Raw genomic sequence first — 24,194 nt, 5'->3', positions numbered from 1 at the left:
CGAAAACTGAAAGAGTACAAAAATCGTGTTGTATTAACAAAAGAGTAAAAGTTAACCAACACTAAAATTGGTTATTCGCACTATCGTATTGATATTAACCGGAAAATTCCAAGTAAGTCAAAGCAGTGGAAATAATAAAGAAATGTGGGAAAAAATCTAAAATTAGGTCTACATTAAAATTCTAAGCATTTTTTCCCCCCAGAACATTTGATCAAGGAAAGTAAAAATGCAAAATTTTATATTTTTCTTATTAATTTTTTTATGTTAGGATATCTTAATATATAAAAAAATAAATATTGTTTTATTTTGTGACTAATAGGGATATATGTCACGAACTGCTAGGACATGCTCCGTTGTTTGCTGATCCAGATTTTGCCCGATTTTCCCAAGAGATTGGTTTGGCATCCTTAGGAGCACCGGACGAATACATAGAAAAGTTAGCTACGGTAAGTTCAACTTTCTTCCATAATTATTAATTAAAATACTGTCTAATTTTATAAAATTGAATAAATAATTTAGAAAATATTTATTAATATTTTTCCATGAATGTGAAATTTCACTTTCTAACAACGCATTTAGTTCTTATTCCTTAATCTTTTGCTTTTAATATATGTATATCGCTGGTTCAAAACTAAAACGACACATCTGCAAACGTATTATGCTAGCAGATGTGTCGTTTTAGTTTTGAACCAGCGATATACATATATATATATATATATATATATATATATATATATATATATATATATATATATATATATATATATATATATATATATATATATATATATATATATATATATATATATATATATACAACAAAATAAATAAATACGAGAATAATACAATTACATAATAAATAAAAAAAATTTAAATCAGTTGTTTGTTATTTTTTTCATTATTATTTCCCCCCCCCCTTTTTTCATATGTCTATTATTTTCCTCTGTTTTATCTTCATTTTGAAATATATATATATATATATATATATATATATATATATATATATATATATATATATATATATATATATATATATATATATATATATATATATATATATATATATATAGTCAATTCGCTGTAACTCGAAGTACAATAACTCGAATATTACTAAAACTCGATTTTTTTTTGGATCTTTTAAAGCAAGAAAAAAAAACCTAGGAGCTGATATCTTGCCCCTTCCTTTGCAACACACACACAATGTCTTTCACACTCTTCATGGAGAAGCTAAAGCTATCCCTCTTGAAGTATGTGAGCAGTGGTTAAATGAAACGTTACCAAATTTACTTCAAGGATACAGTTAAAATGATGTTTTCAATATTGATGAAATGGGTTTATTTTGTAAATGTCTTCCAAATAAGACTATGATGTTTAAGGATGAAAACTGCTCAGGGGGTAAAATGAGCAAGGAACGTTTGACTGTCCTAGTTGAAGGAAATGCGTCTGGGACAGAGAAATTGCCCTTACTTGTTATCGGAAAATACCGAAATCCCCGATGTTTCAAGAATGTAAAAACGTATCCTTTGGATTACAAGTCTAACAAAAAGTTTTGGATGACAGCAGTTTTATTTGTAAGAAAATTGGATCGGAAATTCTTCGCTAAAAAAAGAAAAGTGATACTCTTTATGGATAAATGCACAGCGCATAGTGATCTATCTAATTTGAAAGCAGTAAACTTGCAGATTCTCCCCCCAAACACAACAGCAAAGTTGCAGCCGATGGACCAGGATATCAAAAAAAAAAAAAAAATGATCTTAAATATTGTAAGCATTTAGAAGATTTGTAATTAATAAGCATTCATTAAATAATCCGACAATATTTTAAGTACCTTGGATTGGAACGAAATTGGATGTGCGCAAGGTAATAATATTATACTGTATGATTTAAAGTTTATAATTAATAAGATTGATATCTCATAATACAATTTTAATGGTTTTAGAAAATCAACATTCATTTAAAAAAAGAAACATGATTTGCCCGTTTTGCACAGATTTTTAGCCATGAATTTTCTCGAATTGAATTTGCACATGGTAAAAAATAACAAAGAAGCAAATAACATGGTATAAATTAACAAAGAAGTTTTTAATAAATTTATTGCTAATAACATACAATTAACTGAATGATTTTATTTGGAACTTAATTACATTAGTTGGGTTGGGTATCTTTTTTTTTTTTTAAAAAATCAAATTTTGAAAGAGTTCGTCGACTTGTGTTTTGGATAAATGAACATTACTACATATTCTTTTAATTCTATACGTTTGATTAAAAAATTTTTTTAAGTAAATGTTTTTAAAAATATTAGAATTCCAAGTAATTTGTTCATTTAGATTAAAATTAAAAATGTTTCTTTCATCCTATACGTTTTTAAATAATTTTTTTAAAAATATTTTATTTTAATAATTTTTCTCCTTCACTTTATATTAATTTTTATAAATTTCAATGTTTTCTCTATATTTTTAACTTATTTTATGAGTTCTATGTACTTGCAGCATATGCGCAGTAAATAAAACTTATTAATTTCCTCCCTTTTTTTTTCTTGATATCTTTATCATGCTATAAATATATATATATATATATATATATATATATATATATATATATATATATATATATATATATATATATATATATATATATATATATATATATATATATATATATATATATATATATATATATAAAAGAAGAAGAAAAATTATTAAAATAAAATATTTTTAAAAATATTTGAAGAAATTTTTATTTAAACAAATATTAAAAATTTTATTAAACAAATATTATTTAAAAATGTCAAAATTTTTAAGTAAAGCAAATACAAAACATGTGTTTGCTTTATTTCAAAATATTGATGTCTACAATAATATTATACTCATCAAAAAATATATTAAATAAAATTCAGAAAATTCCGATTTTTGTTTTGTGCACGGTACATTGAATGAATGGTTAAGATTTGTTATTGTTGAAAATGTTATGCAGCTACAAACTCAATGTAAAAAACAGAGTTCAGCATTACAATAAGCAATTCATAATGTAAAAACAAAACGAAGAAAAAGATGATGAACAAAATAGAAAAAAATAATCATTTCATAGGAGAAGCAATTGATTGGAAGTCTATGCTCTTAAAATACTATCAATATCAGCTATCGACTCTTTACATTTTGGAAAGTAAGCAATGATGGTTATTTTAGCCAAATAATTGGCAATTACGTCATTTAATAAGTAATTCCCTTTTTTTTTTCAGTGCTATTGGTTTACAGTTGAATTTGGTTTATGTAAACAGAATGGAAAAATGAAAGCTTACGGTGCAGGCCTACTGTCCTCATTCGGTGAATTGGAAGTAAGTATACTAATTTCTTAATACAAACGTAAGATCTTCTGAGATTTATATACGGTAATTAGCTTATACTAAGTTCATTTTCCCCACCTTTAATGAACCATAGAAAAAAAGATACAGAACGAAATGAATTTATAAATAAAATGTGTGTACAAACGGGGTATGCATATAAATTAGTTTTTTTTTTAAAAAAAAAATTAGTTGAGAAAAATGAAATTAATCCATTAAATAATACCAAATAAATCACAATTACTATCTGATTCTCTGACACCAACAAACCACCAGAATGTCTAAAGTTTCTTCTTAGGTATTCTGGTGGTTAATTGCACCTAAGTGTCTTCTGACACCAAAAGAAACATAGGAGTCACTATCGGCAACGCAGCTACCAAGGGAGTCAAACTCTAAAGTTAACAAGTTATTACTAACTACCAGAGCTGTTTTATTTTTTTTTCTTCTTCAAGAGAATTGTTCCACAGACAGCACATCACAAAATTCAATGCTTTTAAGTTAGAGCATTAAGTTTGATTAGTTTTAGGACTCAACAATATATCCTAAGTTACAGAAAAGGTTCATCGAACTAAATAATTTTAAAAATTCTCACCTTTAAATAAACTTACCTGTCTATTACAAAAACTCTCTACTTTACCTTTCTAATTAAGAAAAACAATATTTCTGATTGAGAATTTCTGTCAGAGATTTTTATTTTGAGAATTTTAAGTTGGAAAGATAAAGTGGAGAGTTTACCAATATTCTTATAGGAATTTTACGACTTGCTTTAAAGTTTTCCCCATGAAGTTCGTAAGCCTATATATTAAAGCTAAATTTTTGTAGCAAGAGCAACGTTTAGCAATAACTTGCTTTAAGCTAGGTTAAAATCAATAATTAGTTTAAATCTTATTGTCAGGTAGAACAACAACTATGATTTTTGTGCTTAGTATACCTGTAGAGTCAGGTGCTTGACCTACAAAAAAATTAATCTTAAACATCAAAATGCACAACATCAGCGTAAGAACATTAATCATGAAAATTTAGAACGAATATAGATCTTTATAGAATGTTTTGATTCACTTTAGTATGTTGATTTAAATTAAGATAAAAAAATAAATAAAAAAATTTCAAATTTTTTTCTCTCTCAAACATGTAATGTTTACCGTTTTATATCTGTGTGTTCTTTTAACTTTTTGAAACTTATAACAGTTAAATTTCGCTCCGTTTTGGGGAAAAACCCGTTGCAAATAAAATTCATGGGCTAGCATAATTAATAAAAGCAAATAAGTGCACAGTTTGACTTTAACAAAGTTGCTAATTTGTTTTACTATCCATCAAAAGTGCCATTAAGATAATTAGCATATTTGTATTTTTTAATTGCTAACATATGTTGTACTGAACATTTTAATATAAATTCACCACGATAACTCACGAACATGAACATTAAATCCACTCTAACTTGAGCAATATGAGTTTATATTTACGTATTATCTTGATTTTAGACTGAACGATTTTAAATCTAAAAATACTAGAAATTCTACTTATTTAAAAAGGCGAACCAGCTAGTCGCTGAAGGCGGCTAGTAAAAAATAAATCTTACCTGGGATAGAAAAAAAAAATTTATACAATAATTGAATTTAAACATTAAGTTTTTTTAAAAATTATGTTATGAACCGTGGTGGCTTAGGGGATACAGCGTTCGTCTACCAATGAGCTGAACAGGGTTCGAATCCCAGCGATGACTGGTCGATACGAATTCATACCCGGGTCGCACCGACCACAGTGCTGGCGTAAAATATCCTCAGAGGTAGACGGATCATGGGTTACAGCTCCCTTGCCGTCAGGCTGACCACGAAAGGTTTTCGTGGTTTTCCTCCCCATGTAACGCACATGCGAGTTAGTTCCGTAAAAATGGTTCTCCAGAAAGGCAAATTTCTCCCGACACTTGATCCACGAGTTCCCTTGTCTTCTGGATTGGGTTGAAAGTTACAAGGCTACGGAGTTGAATATTCGTATTCGTAAACTCGAAATCGGGTCGGCTGTTCAACGACGGTTATAAAATAAAATTCTGTTGGAAATATTTAAATTTTTATGAGTAAACTGACAATAGTACACACAGAGATGAGGATTTGAATAAATATATAAATTAAAATGAATATAAAATTTTATTTGTTATTTGTCTAATAAATATATTGATTTTTAAAAGTCGTTATAAATTTTGATACAGATAAATATAAAATTTATAGTTGAACAATAATTAAAATAATGTTTTTTTTCTTTCTAGTATTGTCTTTCAGGTAAACCAATGATAAAAGATTTTGATCCACCGACAACAGGTTGCACGAAATATCCAATCACGGAATATCAACCCCTTTACTATTTAGCCGAGAGCTTTGACGATGCGCAAAGAAAAGTTAGGTAAGTTCTATGATATTTTCATACATCTTACCCTAACCTTGAGTTACCATAGCAACAAAATCTATATTTGAAAGACCTTTTTTAATACTAGTTATGTCTTAAGTAATGAAAATGCTGCAAGTTTAAGTTTTAATTTTTTTTATTAACTAAATTATCTCTTTCATGGATTTGGTACCAGTCAACCAACTCAATTCATAGCAGTGAAATTAGTTTATAAGTGTTACCCCATCTCAAGCAACTATACAAGATTTTTTATTATGGAGATTAAATATTACCAGAGAATTTATATTATGACACGAAACACTAAAAAAAAATAGATAAAATTGTATAATAAGCGATATGAAGTATCAGTTTAAATTTCCGATTCACAGAGTGTTTTGCATTAAATAAAATGAAGGGTATTCCGCTGTATTAATCATTCTTATTCTATATTATTAGAATAATCGACATTACTTTCCGGTCCCCCTAATATTTTAGTTCAAATGAAAGACAATAAATACATAAATTTGTAGTGAAACTTTGTGACAAATGAGGTAGGTAGGTAGGCAGAAAATAGAACAATTCAAAAAAAAAAAAAAAAAAAAAAAAAAACAGTCCTTTTTTTCCCCAGGATTTTTCTTTCCTTGCTTTTTTCTCCCTTATTCGAGAAATAAATTAGTGATTCCTGCGATAGCATGAGCACACAAGGAAAGTTTTGTTTCGAGAAAAGAAAAACATTAAAATTCATGCTATACAATTGTAAATTCATGTAGTATTACAGAGTACGCCATCACTAATTATATTTCTTAGAAGTAGGCTTAATTTGGGAATTGTAAATAGAAGTTTTAAAACAAAATAGGGAGGTAGCAAATTTATTAATAAATATAAGTTTTATCATGAAATTATTTAAAAAATTTTGATGACACCGAGACTAGCAATGATTTTTTTTCAAATCATTAACCTCAATATGGTTTGATTAAAAGAATAAAATGCTACAATAACACCTACTCCAGATAAAAATACGTAGTTATAATATAATTAAAAACCAAATTACGATATATTTTCTTCTACTACAACAGCGTCCTAAATCCTACAACAACGTCTACATCTACGTTCGAATTTCGATCATTGAATATCCAGCTAGCTAGGAAATTCTTTGTAATTAGAACAGGTTAAGTAAATAGAACAAAGTTAAGTGAATTTCCCCACTCTCCACATTTCCCCCTCACTGTTACCGTGGTTTTTGGCAATTCTTATTTTTTTCAATTTCTTCTTCAAAAACTTCCAATTGTTTCTGAAACGTACTGACGTGGGGGAAAAAGAAAAACTAGCCGAAACCATGGTGACGAAGTGTGGAGAGTGGGAAAAACGCGTAATCTCGAGATGCTTATTCTATTCACATAAGAGTATAGTTGTATCTGCTATATTGTTAGTCGGAGCTTGCTATGGTGCAAGCTATTCTATGAACTTCAGCGACAGCTATTATATTCTCGTATTTATCTTTCCGTAATTTTCAGAAATCGACACTTATGGGACGTCAAATTAAATGAATAAATTTATATAATTATTTTTCGATTTTTAAAATTTTGTATTTATCTATTACAGGGAATTTGCTTTATCTATACCTAGACCTTTTACTGTTCGTTACAATGCCTACACTCAACATGTTGAAATCCTTGACGCCAAACCTCAAGTGGAAGGATTAGCTAGAGATTTACGCTGTAAGTAGTTATATTTATCTGAAGCATCTAATGTGTGCACAGTATGAATCGAAATTAACACAAAAAGTAATGTTGATAGAAAGCACAGGTATTTACTGAATAATTATGATTTTACTTATTAATTCAACACAGAATAGGGTGTTTTATGGAATAGAATATGGTGTAAATAGATCTTATTTGCTGCTTTATCGAAATTTTCAATGGCCGTTTTGAATACACATAACTGGATTTCATTTCACAACGATCAATAATTTCTTTCAAAGTGTGTTTGTAGGCATAACCTTCAGCCGTCAAAAAATTATTAATAAGACATAGATCCTTTGGCGTTTAATCGCATGATATGGGCGGTCGATTCTGAACATCAAATTAAAAATTACATTACCACGGAATAGTTCAACTGTGAACTTTTATTTTGTTGGCAACATTTTATAGCACAAAACTTAAATCTTGCATAAATTTTGGGACACCCTTTATTATTCATATTAAGATGGAAAGGGAAGTAAGGTGCAAAATTCAATGCTTGCAAACAAAAACGAGGATTTTGCTAACTTCAAGGTTCGTAAAACAGAAATGAATTGAATTAAATGTAGGGTTAGAGGCACAAGATCCAAAAAAGGACATGTTGCGCCAAACACACGGTTTCAAAAATAGATTAAAAAGAAAAAAGTACATGTATAAAATCTGATAAGATGGAGAAAAATATAAAACATTGTAAGGATACTTGCAATTTTACAGTTATAAACCCCGTAAACAGACAGTTGCAAATTTTTGCCTGAAGACCGAACTATATGTTTGTTGAAAATAAGCTAAATTTATTCTAGAGTATGCTCGATTTGCAAGAAGAGACAGTTGCAAATTTTTGGCTGAAGACCGAACTACGATTACTTGCCAGAATATTTGTTGAAAATAAGTTTAATTTATTCTAGAGTATGCTCGATCTGCAAGAAGAGACAGTTGCAAATTTTTGGCTGAAGACCTAACTACAATTACTTGCCAGAATATTTGTTAAAAATAAGCTTAATTTATACTAGAGTATTGCTCGATTTGCAAGAATGCGCGTCACAATAATTTTGGTGTATTATCATTTATTTAGAAATATTAACAAATTTAGAATTATGTAATGATTATTTTATTGTTATTGGTTAAACTTATACATATTTATAATCTAACTGTGTTTTTACTATTTCAGCTGAAATGGAACTTCTCATGGATGCTCTGAGAAAAATTTAAATGTCTAATGTCTGCTGGCCATCATTAAGGATGGAGAATTAAACATTAGAGTACTAGAATTCTCAGTGATTAGCTTATTATTTGTATAGTACACAACTTAAATGAAGAAAGTTTCACGACGTATAATTGCAAAAGAACTTCGTTTGTTTTTATTTATACTCTGTATCATTTTCAAATATTGTCACTGATTAATGTTGTACAAATGATAGTATTTTATAAGCTTGTATGAATTATGTATAAAGATTTAAAAATCTCCATATTCAATTGCATTTTTTTATACACCAAACATGCTTTCACGCATTAAAATTTACAGGGAAAAGTTTAATACAGAAGAAAGACTACTTTCAAAATGCAGGCTGTACAGGGGTCAAATGGTAGTAAGGAATATCGAAAAGATGGAAAACTGTTTAGCAAGCCATGACCAGAAATGTTATCGTACGACGTACGTCCATATACAGAGCGATTCCCTAATATGGACAGCTATTTGTTTAAAATATCTCTATTTCCCATTTATTAATAATCATTGTTGAAAATTTCAGTCAAAGAGGCTCGGAAAAAACTGTTTTATCGTAATTACTTAAGTTAGTCACCACATCATTAAACTACGATAAAATAGATAATACTGCAACTACTTGAATGAAATTTTAAACATTAATTATTAATATGAAACATAAAACTAAGATAATTTCTATAATTAAAAGAACCTATTCATAACATAAATGAATAGGAAAAGTTCATAATATAATAGGACAGTGACCCAAGAGGCGTACGATAACATTTCCGGTCATGGGCTCCCATGCAATTCTCCATTCTTCTGATGTGTCCCAATTAGTTATGAGACACCCTACACATCGCATTGCTTAAAAACTTATAGAGGTTTGTTTTGAAGTCAGAAATCTTGCGACGCAATACCGAGAAAGAAATTTTTATTCTGAGGTTATTACTTCTACAATCGGATACCTCCAAGTGTTGTGTCATTGTAGGAAAATCACAGTATTTGTCGATTCAGTAGCCAATCACGTTCGATACACAAGCATGACGTCGCTTACTTAATCACTTCACTTTTTCTCAAGTTGTAAGCACCACATTCGATTTCATATACAACTGTACCGAAAAAATCTTTTAAAATCATGACTTGTTCACCTCTTATTTCCTCCCCTTAGTTACCCATAACCTATCAAGAACTCTGACGTTTCAGGAAGCTCGCCGGATAGGTCCTATTCCATGACAGCTAAGATTACATATTGTTCAGTAAGTACGCAAAATATCAACATCATGTACCTCGCGACAAACAAAACAAAATCCGTTATTTAATTTCGCTGGACGATCTGCTTCTATCAGACCTGTATCCAAATTTCCACAAATTGGTACTAATCAAATATTACTCCACTATCATACCAACGAACAGTTACAATTTCATTTCGTGAGTCAAACTTTTGATCGATCTATCTATCTTCCCCAACATTTTAAATGATTTTGAAAGGAATTTTTTTTCCCATTCTATTTTCTCTAACAGTTCCTGTAACGTTAAAGATTTTACTTTAGAGACCAACGAAAAGATCTTAAGACGTGAAAAAAGTTATCCATATAAATTTTGTGCATTTCTGGAGTTTCAACTATTGATAGCAAATTTTCAATAACCATTTGAGATTACTTTTTTTCTTTCTTTATTGTTTATTTATACCTCGACCCGCCCTATTCAGGGCACACGAGAGTAGAACAAACATTCTACTGACAAAACATACATAAAACACAAAAAATTACATTAGCAACAAGTATAAATTACATATAAAGAATAAATTAAATTATGAAAATATTTACACTATAAAATACAAAGGCATAGAGAAATGCCTTAAACAAAAAGCATAGAAAATAATTTTAACTTAATAATAATGAAATTACATGGCAGATAAGTAACTGGAAAACATAAGAAGATTATTTTGACAGCTGTCGAAAGTGTAAGGCTCTCAAGGAGGCTGGATAGCAAGAATTTTGAAAGGAAATATGAAAAAAATAAGAGTCATCTACAAAAAGTCTGCAATGAGGAAAAAAAATGTTTATAGAGTTTCTCTAGCGATTGGTATATTCAACAAACAATAGGTATATTTTTCTTTCTTTATGTCAGATTTAATATCTTTCTTTGTTCCTTGATATGGTATTACTTGTATATGAAAAACATCTAGAACCTGCATCCAAATTTCATGGGTTTCTCTTTCTTATACATTTTGCAACTGGGTTTTCTAAAATAACGAACCGTTCTTTCATCAAAATTTAAAAGTTCCGAAAACACGCCAAATTGTTGTATAGTTTCGTTCAACAGTTCAAAAATTGGACGAACTTTGTAATAACTATCTTTTGTATCAATAGCAGTGTTGTCATTGCAAAGTAAATACTTCTTGATATTAAAGTACATTTTTCTCGCCATTGCTTGACTAATTAGCGTTGTTCCAACATCAAAGGCATTTTCCCAGCACAGTTTTCCAGTAGGCAAATTTGATAAAAACTAAAGAACTTCCTAAGAATTGCTTAAATTTGTCAGTGTTTAGATGAAATTCTTTATTTATTTATTTATTTTTTTTTTGTCTAGCATACTTGTGACTTTCGTGTACTATTTTTGCAATAATACTTTTAGCCATCATTTCTGAAATCACGTCCACTATTTTTTAACGATGTTCACCATAAAATAACTCAGAAGCTGACGAAAATTTTGATTAGTCCATTGTGGTGATAAAATACTTATATCTGTAGTAGTTTTTCCCTGTATGACTTTAATAGTTCCTGCAGTTTCTTTGTGGTTTTTCATCAAATATAGCATGTCAATATTCAGTACTAGTGCAGGCGCCATGAATTTCTTCATCATCAGTGACTACGTCTAGATGAGGCGGCAAAATTACCATTTTAGGGTCACTATCATCAAATTCGTCACTTACTTACTTATCCTCTACGTGCCTTTGGGCACTTACGGCCTCTAGCATATCCCTCCAACGCCTCCTGTCTCTAGCAATAGATCTTGCTTCCTCCCAGTCAGATATTCTACATTCTTTTAATTCGCCCAAAAACATGCGCTGGATGGTAAGTCTGGGTCTACCTCTTGTTCTTTTACCATCAGGGGCCCATGTAAGCGCAACAGATGTAATTTTTTCTTTGGGCATTCTAAGGATATGTCTGAGTCAGCTCCATCTTCACTTTTTAATTTCATCTTCTATTGTTTTTATTTTAGCTTTCTTTAATAGATTTTGACTTGATACTTTGTAAGGCCAGAAAATTTTAAAAATAAATCTTAAACATTTGTTTTGAAAGGTTTCTAATTTTTGTATTTCGATCTTAGTCTGTTTCCAGGTTTCTGCGCCACACAATAGTACTGCTCTAACAATAGCTCTGTAAACAACTATTTTTGTCTTTATTTCAATATTTGACTCTCTCCAAAATTTATGTAATCCCTTAAAACATGTTCTTGCTTTGATTATTCTCTGTCTAACATCTTTGCTACTTCCACCTTTTTTTATCTACAGCTAAATGACTCTATGTCATCTATTTCTTGATTTTCGATTTTAATTTTGTCATTCTTCTTTTGATCTATTCTCATTACTTTTGTTGCGATACAGCTAGCGTCATCTGAGGAAAATATTTTCAACTACCATTATTATTACTCAATAACTTTTCTGGAAACCGCCAACGGCGGATGTAAAATTTTTTACTCTTTGTTATTAAAAGTTTTGTTTTGTTACTAAGCCCTTGTGTGCTTGTCTCATTTGTTATTTTACAATGAGTGTATAATATGCCATTTTTCCCAGTTTCGAATATAATTAAATCGGGTAGATTTTATCGGATAACCCCATCTTTTATATTTAAAAATAGTATTGTTAAATAACTGGCGCCCGAACAGGGACCCGATATTTGATATATTAATTTCGAGACTGAATTTTTCTGAACTGTGCTAATATGGAACTAATTCAATTAAAAGCGAAAAGAAAAGGACTAAGAACTTTTTTTTCGCTATGTGTGAAAAATATTGAAGACGTGCTCAATGTTGCTGAATTGGATACTTAGGAAAGTAATATAAAAACGCTTTCGATTTACGAGCTCCAATTGAAGGACAAATTTGAGCGGTTGGCGAACTGCCAAGAAGAAGTTTCTAATTGTATTCTTCTCATGGAAAATGCTGACACAGAATATGAGTCGGACTTTGAAAAAGCTGAAGAATATCGTGACAAATTTCACGAAATTTGTTCCAAATTGACTGAACATTTAAGTAAAACAGATGTAGTTCAAAGAAAATATAAACTCCCACAGATTGAGCTACGTAAATTTAGTGGTGAATTAAAAGATTTCTTAGGCTTTTGGAGCCAATATGAAAAAATTCATGCCGACGAAACTTTGTCGAAGGAGGATAAGTTTCAGTATTTGTTGTCGTCTTTAGAGCCGCAGTCAAAAGCGGCCCGGGTTGTCGGCAGCTTCCCTGCAACGGCTAAGAACTACGATAAAGCCATTGAACAGTTAAAAGAGCGTTTCGGACGGACAGATTTACTGGTGCAAGTTTATGTCCGGGTCTTATTATCACTTGTAATGAAAAATGCTATATCTGGTCGATCCAAAACTGATTTACCTGCATTGTACGATGAATTGGAAGGAAAGATACGGGCCTTGGAAAGCCTAGGGCGTACACAGAGCAATTACGGAGATTTTCTATTGCCACTAGTAGAATCTTCTTTGCCGGAGACTGTTTTGATTGCATACGAAAGAAGTCGTTCTGCTGACCAAGGGGAAAGATCTTTGCAAAAATTAATGAACTTTTTACAGCAAGAGGTGAAGGTGAGGAGCTTGTCGTCCTCGCTCGGGCTGGATTTGGAACCTCTACTAAGAAGAAAGAGCCTGTTGTAGAGAAAATGGATTTATCTACCACAGCTGCATTGGTAAGCACTACGCCTGATAATACAGGTAAGATCAATTTTATCTGTCTCTTTTGCGGGAAAAAGCACCTTTCCCAAGAATGCTATTTTGCTCGAAAGCTAAGTTTAGAAGAAAGGATAAAGGTAATTTACAACAAAAAAGCTTGCGTCTCCTGTCTTAAATTGGGACATACTGCTCGTACATGTAGGATGAAGATTAGATGCATTATTTGTAATAAAAATCATTTTATTTTGATGTGTCCTGATCGAGAAATGAAGAACAATGAACCTAAAACTGAGGAAGTGTCATCTTTAGCCAATAGCAGTGCCCCTGCTTATGATTTTAAAACTGTTTTTCTTATGACTCTGATAGTTAAAGTTAAAAATAAGAAAAGTGAGTGTAATATACGAGCCATTTTAGATACTGGCTCGCAGCGCTCATATTTGAGTACTAAAATTGTTAAAAAATTGTGTTTGAAACCCAAGGGTAAACAAATACTTATTCATGGTTTATTTGGAGGTAACGAAACCAAACCTAAAGACCATGAGTGGTTCATGATTAAAGTTTATAATTTGGAAAACACTTTTTGTTTTAAACTAGAAGTCCTCTCTGAAGAAAAAATTTGTGGTTTTGTTCCTCGAGCTAACGATTCTGTTACGCTAAAAGAATTGCAACAAAGAAACATAGATATTCACGATGTTAATTTTAATGATTCTGAAATAGATCTGCTTCTTGGAGCAGACATTACCTCTAAATTGTTTACTGGTAAATCAATAGCATTAAAATCAGGTTTAATGGTTGTTCAGACAAAACTTGGTAATACTCTTACTGGTAAAATAAATAATGTTTATGCAGATATAAATAATGGTAAATCAATATCTGTTGATTCCAATTGTATCCTAGGTGATAATGTATGTGTATTGCATTCAGTAACTTTAAATGTAAATAAGCTTTGGGATCTCGATGTAATAGGTATTAGAGACCCATATGATAATTCTAAACAGAGATTAATGTTTTCGGAAGCTATTGAGCAGTATAAAGATAACTTAACTATTCTTCCGAATGGAAGATATGAACTTTTACTTCCATTTAAAAGTGAAACTACTTTGCTTGATAACAAGCAGTTAACTTTAAAGCGTCACTTGAATATGTGTAAACGCTCTTTAGCAAATGGTTATTTGAATGATTATATCAATGTTTTTAAAAACTGGCAGGAGATAAATATTATAGAAAAGGTTCCTGAAAGTGAAATTAATGAACCTTGCCATTATTTGCCCATCGTCCTGTCATCAAACAATCTAGCGAGACATTTAAATTGCGTCCAGTATTTGATGCCTCAGCCAAACAGTGCAATCAACCATCTTTAAATGACTTTTTGGTCAAAGGCCCAAATTTGATCGAATTGATTCCTGATATTATTGACAGGTTTAGATTATTTCCAATAGGTCTTTCTTCTGATATAGAAAAAGCCTTTTTGCAGCTAAGCATATCCCCTCAGCACCGAGATTTTTTACGATTTTTCTTTCCATCTGAGACAGGTGATCCCATTGCTTATAGACACTGTAGAGTTGTGTTTGGTGTGACCACGAGTCCCTTTTTACTAATGGCTTCTTTAAGTCATCTCCTGGAGAACGCTTCCGATGAATTTTCCGATGTTGTTCCCAAGCTCCGACATGCTTTTTACGTCGACAATTGCGTCACGGGAGTTAACACTGTCACAGAATTAGAAAACTTTATTATTAAGACTCAAAAATTAATGAAAACAGCTTGTTTTAATTTGCGAGGTTGGGAAGGTAATATAGCAAATCCTCTTTTATCCAAGTCTTCTGGTGATACTTCCTTACTGGGTATTAAGTGGAATTTGGATCGAGATACTTTACGATGCAACTTTACTAATGATTTAGATCGTAACGAAACATTTACAAAAAGAACTGTATTATCGTATGTGCAGCGGTTTTTCGATCCTATAGGTACATTGTGTCCGAGTACATTGCAGCCTAAATTATTATTGCAGAAGATGTGGAAGGATAAGCTTAGTTGGGATACCTTAATACCTCCAGAAATGAATAAAGAATTTTCTACGTGGATAGGTGAAATATCCTTTTTTGAGCACATCGAAATACCTCGTTATGTCGAAATTAATGATTCTTCGGAATTACATGTATTTGTGGATGCGTGCAAAACTTCATACGGTGCATGTGTATTTATGAAAACTGAAAATTCTGGTAATGTTAAAATTCAATTGTTACGCGCTAAAGCTAGAGTCGCATCCGTAAAAGAAATGTCTATTCCTAAACTCGAACTTATGTCTTGTTGTATCGGAGCAAGAATGGCCCTTTCCATTCGTTTAGCTCTTGATATCCCTACTATGAAAACGTATTTTTGGTGCGACTCAATGGTTGCGTTGTGGTGGATAAAAGAGCAGGGGGAGTGGTTCATTTTCGTTTCTAATCGAGTTAAAGAGATTAGGCAAATTACTTCGCCTAATGATTGGCGGCATGTCCCGGGAGATATTAATCCTGCTGACCTCGTTTCACGTGGATGTTCTCCCAAAAAGTTGGCAAGGTTACAGTGGTGGCGAGGACCGTCATGGTTGTTAGAAACTTCGAGTAACTGGCCTTGCAATGAGATTTTTTGCGAAAAGGAAGTAGATTTAGAGAGAAGAAAGGTAGTGCTTAGTAATTTTAATTCGGTTGAGGAGGAAACACCTTGGTACGCAAAACAGTTTTCTAGCTATCCATCAATAATCAGACTTGTTGCTTGGGTATTGCGCTTCGTTAACAATTGTCACGTTCAAAAGAAATCTAGAATTGTAGGCAACTTGACCCTAGCAGAAACTGAATCAGCGGAAAAGAGTTTAATCAACATTGTTCAATCAAAGTTTTTTCCTTTTCCTAAAGAAATACCTGTATATAATGTTTACAAAGATTCAGAGGGTATGATCAGAGTAAAAACTCGCATAACTGAAAGAATCGACACCCCTTATTTTAAATCTCCTATAATTTTGCCCGAAAAGTGTATTTTTACACAGAGATTAATCGAGTATTATCATTGTGTTAACTATCATGCTGGTACTCAAATATTGTTGAGCATCATTCGCGAAAAATTTTGGATTGTGAGAGGTAGAAAAGCAATTCGCAATATTGTAAAGAGCTGTATAAAGTGCAAAAGGTATACCGCTAAAGCTCATTTCACCGAGCCTGTTTCTCTTCCCGAGGACCGTGTGAAGGATGCATATGTTTTTGAGGTTGTAGGAGTGGATCTTGCGGGACCCCTCTACATTAAGAAAGGTAGCAAAACATGGGTTGTTTTGTTTACTTGCGCAATATACCGCGCTGTACACTTAGAGTTAGTGACCTCTTTAAGTACAGATTCATTTCTTTTGGCTTTTCGACGTTTTGTCGCCAGAAGAGGTCGTCCCAGAAAAATGTATTCAGATAATGGCACTAACTTCAAGGGGGCATACAATGATTTGAATGAAATTGATTGGGATAAAGTTTTGAGAGAGGCAGAGTTACACCATATAAATTGGAAATTTAACCCTCCGTCAGCAGCCTGGTGGGGAGGTTTTTGGGAACGCCTGATTCGGACACTTAAAGATCTTTTGAAACGCACGCTAGGAAGAGCTGTTTTGACCTATGAAGAGTTGCAAACGGTATTATGCGACATCGAGTCAATTATGAACTCTAGACCGCTCACCTATCTGTCCGAAGACTCAACCGATTTAAAACCTCTTACACCAGCTATGTTTCTTTTAGATAACTCAGAAACTAAAGTAATTGATATCGATATGGTCGATGCTCAGCATTGTCGCAAGCGAATTCGAATTCGACACGCCAGTTTTTACCAAAAAGAAATCAGTTAATTCTCCATTTACTTCTATACATGCTTTGCTGTTATCATACATATCTTTTATGTTAATACTATATTTCTCTGGTATATTATAAACTGATAAAATTTCCCATAATTTCTCTCTCTTAACTGAATCAAAGGCTTCACTGAAATCAATAAAGTTTAAATATAAGAGGTGCTAAATTCTAAGCTTTGCTCAATGATATTTCTAAGTGTGAAGATTTGCTGCATTGTTCATCAAATTCGTACGGGCATTAAATAGTTATGAGTCTCTCCAATTGTTAAAAATCTTCGATTAATTTTCGACACTTTTTTGCCGAAATGGATACGCATTAAATACAAAGCTCACCTCTAAGTTCATTCTTTTCCCTCCAAAAGGTAGCTCCATCAAGTGACTAAACCTTATGTCCAATGAGGAGTAATTCTGAAAGAGAACTATGGACTTATGTTCAGAAAAACCCAGATGTAATTGAGTTTCTCAGGTGGAAGCCTATTTTACCATTGACAGCATCTAAATCACCTGTAAAACCAGTTTAAATATACATTTTTTGATTCAGTTTTTACTCAAATGTAATATTAAAAGCTTGGGGTTAATAAATTTCAAAGCCAAGAACAGATAACAAATTGTATTTCTTTCTCCTGCGATCATTTTGTACAACTCCTGGAGTAAGCCGCATGATCACCCTTGCAGTTAATGCAATGGGGCAGTAACTCACGAGGAAGTATCAGAGAGGCCAGGAGAAGAGCAGCGAGCAGAAACAGATGTACCTCGGCAGGATGCCCTCGAATGTCCAAACCTTTGGCGCTGAAAGCATCTCAAAGGGTTTGGAACATAGGGTCGGACACTACGCGATTTTCCTTAACGTCGACTCCCGGGCACATCCACTCGCCGCGGTTCTATCTGGCAACTGTTTCATCGCCTAATCTGGTGAGAGGCAACCCTATGCAGACACATGTTGGAATGCTTACTACCACAGGACAAATTTATCAAGATGAGTTTCATTTTGCAAATTGATATATTAATAAATGTTTAAAATATGCTTTCAACGTATTGATATTTCTTTAATGAAAATGGCTTTTTTTGTTGAACCACTTTTCATTTAGAATGAACTTAAAAACTTATATTAAATTATGTTATTTGAATCCACAAAAATTATTTTGAGACGTAGTTAGAAAAAAAGATAATCTTTCCTCATATATACCTGGGAATACTATCCAGCTTTACTTTTCAATTCAGTATAGATAATTATTATAATTACAAAAAATATACCTACTATTATGAAGAGGCTTTAATTTATTTTTATACTTTTGCAAAAGCATTTAATGAATAATTTTTAATTACTGTAAGATAACACCTACATTATATTTATAATATGTAACAAACTTGTATTTGGTTGATTTCTATTGGTTTCATGTATAATATAACTAGTAATTATATAGGTACCGATTAGAATTTTATGGTAGATTGGAATTTTATGGTTGGAATTCTAATACATTAAAATCTAACATAATTATTCAAATAAAAAGTTCTGAACCACTTTATTTCTATGCTAAAAAATTTTATAATTATAAATACATTCTTTTGCACGAAAGGTAAAGTAACCACTATTGGGAAGAAAAAATATATATGAATTGGCTCTGAAACAGAAATTGTCTACGTCAATGTACTGTTGTTAAATTGCCTACCTAAAGTGTGAACTGTGAACCTTTTAGTAAAATTTCACTGAGGTTGCTTAAAATGTAAATTAACCTTATGAATTAAAATTTGCATCACGTACTTGCATCTAAATTTTGAATTTTATGGGTAACTCTTAACAATGATATATTTATGATTTCATTTTATTTATGATGTGCATAAATTTTTTAGATGGATGTATAGCAAGTCTTGGAAATGCCAGCATTCCAGCTTTCGGAAGAAAGCGAATTCCAAGAAAAACATGGACTATAAGGCAGCTATTACTGTTTTAACTAAGAAAATTTCCAAAGACACAATTAAAAAGGACAAATTCCTAAGTGCCATTGCCTACTGTATTGACTAATTTGTTAAAACACTCACATCATACCAATGATGCAGATTCTCTAAGATTTATGAGGGTTTCTGAAGAGGTATTTATTTATTATTTCTTTTTAATTATAGCTACTTTGTAAAATGTGTAGATTTATTTTTGTTTTTTCAGGTGTACAGAAAGAGTATGCTTCTAGACTTATGAGAACTTTATGTGATTGATAAAGGGAAAGCTTTATCATTAATAACAATATCTGTCATAACTTGCACAAAGAATTGATGAATAAGCTATAAGAATTTATATGAAGTAGAAACGTTTCATTGATGAAAAAGAAGTTTGAAGCTAAATAAGTTTGATTTGAAGCTGAATAAGTTGATTGAAAAAATATGATTGTTGTAAATCGCTACACGTAGTATAATTTACTTTAAAAGTACATTTTAGTTTAGTTTTTCTTAAATAAGTATTTTTACTTAAAACCCATTAAGCGCCAAGTCTCCCATTTTGGGAACCTTTGTTTAAGAATTTTTTTCTCGCTGAGTAATTCACATGCATATTTTTTATATTTCTTTATCGACTGTTGAAAGTTTTTAGTTTTATTAGAAATTTTCACAGCAGGTTCGAAATGTAAATTGTTTGTTTAGAAATTGCCTAAATGCAATCAAAATCGCTTTTTTTTACTTCAAATGAAAATAATTTCAGAAAAAAAATAATTTTTCAAGTCGAGAAATTTAAAAATATTGAATATACAAAAAAATTGTTCTGTCTTCATATAGTCGCCAACAAAATTAAAAAAAATTTGTTTAGACCGATTTTACAGTTGTTTATTTAAAGAGGTCCCAAAATGGGAGACTTGGCATTCTGTGACTAGCACCATCCTCAACACATTTACATAAAGGCAAATATTTATGGATTCTTTTTCGTCATACTTAGTACCCTCTCTTTTGTTGTTGAAGGTCAAATATTATCAGTGCAGGTGTTGAATTGCTCATTGTGACCCCTCCCATTATCCATTCTGTCACATAGAATGTTTCAAACTGTAAGATAAAAAAATTCTCAGTATTTTGATCTAATCGTTCGGTGAGTGTGGTTCTTTTTTTCTAAGGAACTTTTTAAAAGTGGCTCGCAGGTTTTTAACTGTGCAGCAAGCATTGATTATATGGAAACATTAGATACTGATAAATTCTCAGGTCATAAATGTAGTTTTACGTGCTTGTAGTATTATGTCTGCGTTACAACAAAGAGTGTTAGTGTTGTAAAATGGAAAGATAATAAAATTGTATTCCTGGCATCAAATTTTGAGGGAATTGAACCAATAAGACGTGTAAAACGTTGGTGCCAAAAGTCCAGGAAGAAAACTGATTTACCTCAACCTGGAATAGTTGCCTCATATAATCAGAACATGGGTGGTGTTGATGTTCTTGACCGATTTCAGTTCTTACAGACCAAAAATAAATTGTAAAAAGTGGTGGTGGCCCTTTTTTACCAACATTCTTAACATGGCTGTGGTAACAGCATGGAAGGTTCATCGTGAGGTTAATGTACAGATGTCAAAATTAACATTTCTTCGCGATGTAGTCATGGGACGGACCGGAGACTTTGCCTAATGGACTTGGACCACATGGGCAAGTAAATACCAACATTCGATTTGATGGAGTTAATCACTTAATTACACAGACTGGTAAGCAGTCAAAATATAAGTTGTGCAAAAAAAACACTCCTTTGTGTTGTGAAAAATGTAAAGTAATGCTTCACAAAAAGTGAACAATTTTGTTTCATACAAAAATAAATTGTAAAAAGTGGTGGTGGCCCTTTTTTTACCAACATTCTTAACATGGCTGTGGTAACAGCATGGAAGGTTCATCGTGAGGTTAATGTACAGATGTCAAAATTAACATTTCTTCGCGATGTAGTCATGGGACGGACCGGAGACTTTGCCTAATGGACTTGGACCACATGGGCAAGTAAATACCAACATTCGATTTGATGGAGTTAATCACTTAATTACACAGGCTGGTAAGCAGTCAAAATATAAGCTGTGCAAAAAAAAACACTCCTTTGTGTTGTGAAAAATGTAAAGTAATGCTTCACAAAAAGTGAACAATTTTGTTTCATACAAAAATGTAGAACAGGCAAATTTGAAGAATAATAATAAAACTGGTAAAAATATTTATGAACTATTTTGCTTCTTCGTTCAAGCATGTTTATTTCAAATTTAACTTTATTGATCCCATTAAAATAGATTTGGCGATTTTTATCAAAATATATACAAGTAATGAAACTAAACGTTTAACTTGTAGCGTAGTGTGTAAGTGAGCTATGTTAGTCCCATTAAACGCCAAGTCACCCATTTTGAGACCCTGATATATCTTTTAACGAATTAAAATTTTTTTAAAAATTTAAAGCTCATATGATTAGAAATGTCTATTAAACTTTAAAAGATACCAAAATTCCAATTTTTTATCAACGGTTTATATGGCGGCGTTTAATGGGTTAATAAATTAACCTTGAAGCTTAAATAATACAACACCACAGGCTTAAAATAGATCACTTCTGGAAAAAAAAGATTCTATTCTAGCGTTAAAATCTTTTAACTGATGTGCGGTATTGACATATTTCTTACTACTTTGTTGTGAATAATTAGGTTGAGTGTTTTAATTTTGATAGAAACAAAAAATGTTATATATCTTCAAAAAATATATATCTCTAGAATGCAAAAATAAGATAAATACTGCTAAAATTTCTAAATACTTTTGATAGGAGATAAAAAGTAAAGGAAGTTAACTGAGACGAAAATTTAAAAATGAAAAATATTTTTTTCCTTGATATGAATCGTTAGGATTGACAAGTATGAAGCAATTTTGTTTCCATTGTTGGAGTCCTGCATTCCTGAAGATTTAATGAGAGTTAGGCTACGAAATCCAATATAGTCGGGCGTAGCAGGTGAAATGGCAGATAGTTTTGGAAACAAATTGAAAAACTTACTCTCATTTTTGAAACGCGAGGTAAAAGGCGAAAACGTTTGCAACTGGCGAGAAATAGATTTGATGGCGCTCGGACAAGGTTGAGGCCAAAGAAAGAGCAATACATGGACGAAGTCGTTCCCACCGACAGCACTCTGGTTTCTAGTGATATATTCAAGAGACATCCATCTTGTGTGTTCTGTGACAAGACTCATGAAAGTAGAGATTGCTTCACTACACAAAGATGGTCTTTGGATAAGAAGAAAGAAGTCTTAAGCAATAAGAAAGCGTGTTATATTTGCTTCAAGGCTAACCATAGGGCCAAAGAGGGCAAAGCAAAACTCGAATGCATGATGTGTTCCAAGCGGCATCGCGTAATTATGTGTTTCGAGTTACCAGTAAACAAAAGGGAGTTGACAGCTAATGAAAGGATAGATTCAAGTAATGTGTTGGTCGCCAAAGAGGGTAACGAAGTTCTTCTGAAGACTCTCTTAGTAAATATTGAAGCCAATGGAAAAAGGAAACTGGTTCGAGCTCTTATTGACAGTGGCTCCCAGAGTTCTCACATATTAAAGAGAACTGTTAAAGAAATGGGCCTTAAACCTACGACAAGAAGAAATTTAGCCCAATCATTGTTTGGTGGCATTACGACGCAAGTGAAAGATCATGGGCTTCACCAAATCACTCTTAAATCACAAAATAGAAATTATTCTCTGGACATACAAGTTTTTGATCAGCAGGCTAATTGTGGTACAATTCCTAGGCTTAAAAGGGGACCGTGGAATAAGGATTTATATAAGAAAAATATATGGAATGCTGATTACGGAGAAGGTTCACCTGATATAGACCGATCTTTTAATTGATTCAAAATGCAGTAGCCTTATTGATAATATTACAAAATTAACCAGCACTGGTTCAGTTTCTAATCGTGTCAATTACTATTCGGTAAAGCTTATCGAGGATTCACTATATCTCAATATCCTTAAAGAATTTCCGGACCTATTAAAAGTGAAAGCTAATATGAGTAATGTTAAACATAGCACGGTCCACTACATTGAGACGAATGGACCTTCCGTACACAGCAAACCACGACGATTAAGCCCTAAATTATACGAAGAGGTAAAAAGCAAATTTCAATTCATGATTGAGCAGGGTATTTGCCAACCATCAAAATCGGCGTGGTCATCACCAGGGCTAAAGAGAATAGAAGGGCTAGTTCACTCCGCTCTTAGAGCTGAAGCTACAATTTCCCTCCTCATGACGTCACTGTGTCCACAGATCTCGGAAGATCGCACGCAAAGATATTATGATAACTTTGCATCTTTCTCTTTGTAAAAATAAGTTAGATTTTTTCTGGTTATTGGCTTTTAAACTTTACGTAATTAACACATTATTTCAGTTCATAAACATAGTTCAAAAAAACCTTCTTGGCCATTATCTTAAAAAAAAAAACCATTTTAAACTTATAAAAATATTTTACTAGTTGGCGAAAATAACACTATAAATACTTTATTTTAAAAAGTTCAGTTTTAACTTTAATTATTAAGGAAAATGAAAGCATATATCGACACTTTTTTATCTACATATTCTTTTATAACAATAAGTTAAGTTAAATTTAGAATACCCGATTTTAAAATATGCCGTTAATAACAATTTGTTCATACTTAATCATTAGGAAACATCAACCTTAAGCACAAATTACTGAAACAAAATAATAATTTAGGTTCATAACGACATTAGAAATTTTACAATCGTTTATAGATATTTAAATTTAAGATCATATAATTTATAGATATTTAAATTCTAGAGAATATAATTT

General features: G+C 31.6%; 1 protein-coding gene across 3 annotated transcripts in view; it reads left to right on the top strand.

Moving 5' to 3' along the window:
• Positions 1–8,924, top strand: part of Hn (phenylalanine hydroxylase) — a 36,312-nt gene extending 27,388 nt beyond the window's left edge. For all 3 annotated transcript variants that reach the window (XM_087151824.1, XM_087151823.1, XM_087151822.1), the window contains exons 9-13: positions 320–446; positions 3,239–3,334; positions 5,604–5,737; positions 7,322–7,437; positions 8,627–8,924. In XM_087151824.1, the coding sequence (XP_087007950.1) occupies positions 320–446; positions 3,239–3,334; positions 5,604–5,737; positions 7,322–7,437; positions 8,627–8,667 (514 nt within the window). In that variant the 3' untranslated portion in view covers positions 8,668–8,924. The remainder of the gene's footprint in view (positions 1–319; positions 447–3,238; positions 3,335–5,603; positions 5,738–7,321; positions 7,438–8,626) is intronic.
• Positions 8,925–24,194: the final 15,270 nt, after the last annotated feature.

Source organism: Parasteatoda tepidariorum, chromosome 9, assembly GCF_982258835.1.
Source record: "Parasteatoda tepidariorum strain Cologne lab strain chromosome 9, Ptep-v5.0, whole genome shotgun sequence".
Taxonomy (NCBI): domain Eukaryota; kingdom Metazoa; phylum Arthropoda; class Arachnida; order Araneae; family Theridiidae; genus Parasteatoda; species Parasteatoda tepidariorum.
Note: the sequence above shows the minus strand (reverse complement) of the source record. Positions and strands in the feature narration are given on the sequence as shown.